Genomic DNA, 4750 nt, shown 5'->3' with positions numbered 1-4750 from the left:
TGACTGATTTCCTTATATGAACTGTAACTCAGTAAAATCTTTGAAATTGTTGCATGTTGCGTTTATATTTTTGTTCAATATAGATGGATTTCTGAGTAAAAGTTCAAGGCTGACCTACATATCAATCCTAAACAATGCTGGTTGATATTCAATGATCAGATTTGATAGAAATAAATGACATTTAGCTGTGTACTTTGAGTCAGCTCTTAAAGATGTAGGGCATGATTGCCAATAGAACTTAGCAATTTATTACACATCAATAATGACATTTATCCACACATACAGAACACTAGGCAACATGACAACACAGGGCTGGTGAAAAACAATTAGCAACAATCAAACACTTTACGGAAATGATAATCACTTCAGATCACAGTACTACTGTATATACAACATATATTTCAGTCAATTACACACATAACACAATATTACAAGATCAGAAAGAGGCTTGGCTGAGTGGTGTTCCCACAAACTACGTTCTTTAAACAGAACCCTCATGTGGGATACTAGTTCCCAATCAACCAGCTAATACTTTTGGTACAAATTAGGAACAAATATTTTGCCAAAGAGTGATCTGAAGTATCCCTGGTGGATTGTGAGGCATGGAGAGTAGTCTATATTTCTCCAGAAGGATTTCTGAGAAACCTAAAACCACCCTGGAGTTCTGAGTTCTTCTAGTGAGTGGAGAGTCTTCTAGAGAACGAGTCCACAAAACAATGTGGTTCCAGGAGGTTCTGTTAGAGCTGATCACAGCTCAGTGGCAGGGTGACGTCACCGTGATGTCATATCCTCTCTCTCAGAACCAAACAGCCTTCACTTTGTCCTGATCCAGACCTGGAGTGAGAGAAACAGCATATCATCAACTTTTAGATAAAACAACAATGTAGCAGAAACATAGACATGGGAGAGTGAGTGTGTGTGTGTGTGATCCAGGTCAGAGGCTTACCTGAGTCGTAGATATCCATGGGTGTGTGTAGAGCTGTGGGCCAGGCTGAGGGGGTCAGGGTTGGGGGGCTGGCCTGCTCCACCTCTGTCTTCACACCACTGTGTATCCCTGGGCTCTGGCTGCTGTGTGTGTTACTGTGTGTGTTACTGTGTGTGCTGTGTCCAGCAGGGCTGTGGGCTAGGGGGCTCTGAGTCTTCACACCAGTCAGGAGCAGAGGGCTGAACCTGGGGTTTAGGCCTGGGTCATGGGACGGGTGGGGATGTAATACTGTGTGTGTGTGCCGGGGGTGCATGTGTGTGTGAGGGTGTGTGGGTGGGTAGACGTCGTGGACGTGTGTGCAGCTGGCGGAGGTCTGGGGGCTGAGGCTGTAGGCCCAGGGGTCAGGGATAGAGGTTGGAGGAGGGAGGCTGGGCTGGGGCAGAGCGTGGCCTGTCCACAGAGCTCTGTCTGGGGCATGGAAGCCTGCAGGGATGGGGGAGAAGTCTGGGTGGATGGGCAGACAGGGGTTGGTCTGGGACTGGTAACCTCCACCCCACAGAGAAGAGGACAGAGAATTACACTGGCCTTCTGAGAGAGATACACTGTCTGAAAGAGAGAAATGGATATAGTCAGTAAAAGATAGACAGACATTCATGTAAACAGCCTAAAGGTTACATCATTTATTCATAGTACTTTAATAAAAGCGTTCAGTTTTGTGCATATTACATTTGTTTTATTTGATGACTTTATTTCCTTCCATGTCATCATCTCATCTCTATAGAGCTGCTGCCTATGCTGACTGACAAAATCACTATTTTATTAGTACTTAAAACTAAATAAGGCACATTTTATGACTACTGAATACCAACTATCAATCACTTAGATCAGTGGTTCCCAAACTGTGGGGCTCAGTCCGGCTTTCAACTTACTATTGAAAGTTATAATAGTAGAATGCACAAGGTGCAATTTCAAAATTGGGTAGTGCATCACTAGTTTTCCTATTGTCATGTTAGTCATTGCATACCATAGTTATTTATAGTCATACATTTCCAGATCAACTAACCCAAATCAGCAAAAGTTTTTTTGCTAGATTTTTTAGCACATAGATTTGGAAGTAATGTTCGAGTCACTCAAATATCACATTAATGCACATTAGACATGGCAAAATGTATAGAATTGTAAGAAAATTAGCTTTAAAACAGAAAAGTTTTCTTTGCACCCCATGACAAAATGTGTAGAACAGGAAATAATCTTTAAACCTGTTAAAAGTTTTCTCCGCCAACAAGAGGCGTGTGAACAGTTTGTGTCATGAACAGTTCTGCACTAACTGTGTAGAATATTGGACTGTTGGAAACTACAACCCCCAACTAACTTTACATCTCACCGTTTGGGCTTGATCTGATTTATCTCGAAAGAAACTGAGCATTGAGCTCAGAAAAGACCGAACGAAATGAAATTCTAATAATTGAACCGATGTTGGTTTAACAAAACAAACAAAAAAAAGTCAGTTAATCGCTCAACACTAATTACAAGTGAAGAATCTATATCGGAAAAGGTTTTGGGAACACTAAGTTTTTCCACAATAACATTTTTATTATTCTAAATAAAAAGTAACAGTAAAAGATAATGAATCCATTTGAATAACACTGTTTTCAGATGAGTAATGGAACGAGCGTCCCTGTGTGTTCCTACCTTTCCACAGTCCAGCCGAGGCAGAGGTGTGCATGGGTGTGCACCTGGAGCTCCTGGTCTCTCCAGTGAAGGTGCTGGGTTGGCTCAGAGCCCTGGAGAAATGCTCATCCACCACGTCCTCGATGTTGCCGTGGAAATAGGTGAACAGGACACACCTGGAGCTCAGGTACTCTGCCTCAGCCGGCTGGCTGTCCTTCCCAGACCTCCAAGTGCCCCCCAGCCCAGAAACCTCCAGGCCCTGTTGGACCCCCTTCTCCCCAGCCTGCCTCCCCCCTCCACCCCCACGCTGCTGTTGCTGTCTCCCCCCTGGAAACTGCTGCTCGGTGCTGTCCTGCTGCATCCTACTGTAAACACCCAGCTTCTTCTACAGAGAGGGAAATAGACGGAGAGAGAGGGAGAGGGAGAGAGAGAGAAAAATGTATGCCACAGATTCAGCCATGAGAGCACCAGCCTGTCTGTCTAGTCAGCACCACAACGATCGAACCAGATGATTCAACGTGTATACATCAACTGAACAAAATACATCCCTCGTTGAAAGTCATACTAGTATAATTACTTAAATTCTCTATGACCTCTATATTAAGAAAAACGAATCATCTTTACAGACCGAAGTTTATCCAAGAAGTTGTAGGACGTTTCCGCGCGCGTGTTGTGGTGAAAGTATGACGACTATGCAGATGCTCGTGGCCGTATCACATGAACCATCATCATCAACATTCTTGAGTGACAGTGACGAGCTCTCATTACATCACCCTTCTGATGGAACGAGGAGTCCGAGTCATTCTGCATGACCTGCTCTAACTAAATACATCACGAGCAACTTCAACTTTTCAACTGGTAACTTTTAGAGTTCTGTGACACCCAGGACTCTTCGCTGTGAACTGACATCTGCGACGCCCCAAAACATTGCTCACGGAGTGTATTCGTGCGTAAAAGCGCCAATTATTAGAACACAAAAAATAGCCTAGTATTAAAGAACAAACAAATACTACGCCATTACTATTTCGTCTAGTCTGGACACCCACCTGTTGCTGGTGCTGATGGTGATAGTATGCTGCTTTGTAGGCTGCTGCTGCTGCTGAAGACGCAGGGAGGTAGTGGCCTCCATAACTCTGGTGAAACATCACATCCAGACAACTCATGACTGTGACGAAGCTGTCAGGGGCTCAAAGAGAAACAGCCTGAATCAGCGCTCCTCAGACGGGTGTAATCCTTAGGTCCACCGCTGCCGCCATATAAACCTTGGCGGTGACAATAGACATGGCGTCGGTGAAAGGACCTGTTTGCATAAAGACAATGCCGAGCCAATAGGACCAACACCTCCTACTGAGCCGAACCAAATCCGAGTGAAAGCGAACATATGGTACCCGACATACTCCACTTTGCAAAGTTCTTAGAAGCGACTCTGATTGGAGGAATGTTTTAACGGTACTATGGGCTATGGAGAGGAGAGGAGGGATGGGACTCAGTGGGCGCGTACACGCCCACTGAGCGCATACCCGCGGCTCGGAGGAAGAGAGGTGAGGTATGAGTGTGGCATCCTCTTGAAGGTAGAATTGGGAGGCTTTCAGTGAATTGAAATGGTGAGCATCGTCAGATAAGTGAATGTAAATATCCACTGTTGTGTCATGGACTGTGTTTAATTTTATGTTACAATTTTAACCCATTGGGTGTGGCATGTCTATTTGGGGAATTCCATACTATTGTAGAACATTTGGCCTAGTTTTCCAGTACACTTGGCAGGCTCTGACATTACCAAAAAAGGGGAGAATGTGGCAGACACAGGTAACTGCCAAAATAAAGGAAACACCAACATAAAGTGTCTTAATAGGGTGTTGTGTCACCACAAGCAGCCAGAACAGCTTCATTGGGCCTTGACATATATTCTACAAGTGTCTGGAACTCTATTGGAGGAATGCAATGCCATTCTTCCACTAGAAATTCAATAATTTGGTGTTTTGTTTATGGTGGTGGAAAACACAAGTCTCAGGTGCTGCTCCAGAATTTCCCATAAGTGTTCAAATGGGTTGAGATCACACACACACATACACGCACCCCACCCCACACACACACACACACAGCTTTCCCGGTCTCTGCTTGCTCTTCCTCTGCTGGGGCTGCTGTAGTTGCTGT

General features: G+C 44.6%; 1 protein-coding gene across 1 annotated transcript; it reads right to left on the bottom strand.

Moving 5' to 3' along the window:
* Positions 1-215: 215 nt before the first annotated feature.
* On the bottom strand, positions 216-4154 carry LOC109902944 (transcription cofactor vestigial-like protein 3). Its single transcript, XM_020499630.2, has 4 exons — positions 3643-4154; positions 2618-2981; positions 947-1531; positions 216-834 (listed from the first exon to the last, which is right to left on the bottom strand). The coding sequence occupies exons 1-4, from the start codon at positions 3757-3759 to the stop codon at positions 797-799; spliced, it is 1104 nt and encodes a 367-aa protein (XP_020355219.2). The 5' UTR covers positions 3760-4154; the 3' UTR covers positions 216-796.
* Between the last annotated feature and the right edge of the window lie 596 nt (positions 4155-4750).

Source organism: Oncorhynchus kisutch, linkage group LG2 (assembly GCF_002021735.2).
Source record: "Oncorhynchus kisutch isolate 150728-3 linkage group LG2, Okis_V2, whole genome shotgun sequence".
Classification (NCBI taxonomy): domain Eukaryota; kingdom Metazoa; phylum Chordata; class Actinopteri; order Salmoniformes; family Salmonidae; genus Oncorhynchus; species Oncorhynchus kisutch.
Note: the sequence above shows the minus strand (reverse complement) of the source record. Positions and strands in the feature narration are given on the sequence as shown.

Bases quoted from the DNA above. Each gene is read 5' to 3' on its own strand.
- LOC109902944 (XM_020499630.2), bottom strand. From the start codon at position 3,759: ATGAGTTGTCTGGATGTGATGTTTCACCAGAGTTATGGAGGCCACTAC. The intron at 2,982-3,642 runs GTGGGTGTCCAG...CCCTCTCTGTAG, and splicing joins ACCATCAGCACCAGCAACAG to AAGAAGCTGGGTGTTTACAG. The intron at 1,532-2,617 runs GTAGGAACACAC...TCTCTCTTTCAG, and splicing joins CTCGGCTGGACTGTGGAAAG to ACAGTGTATCTCTCTCAGAA.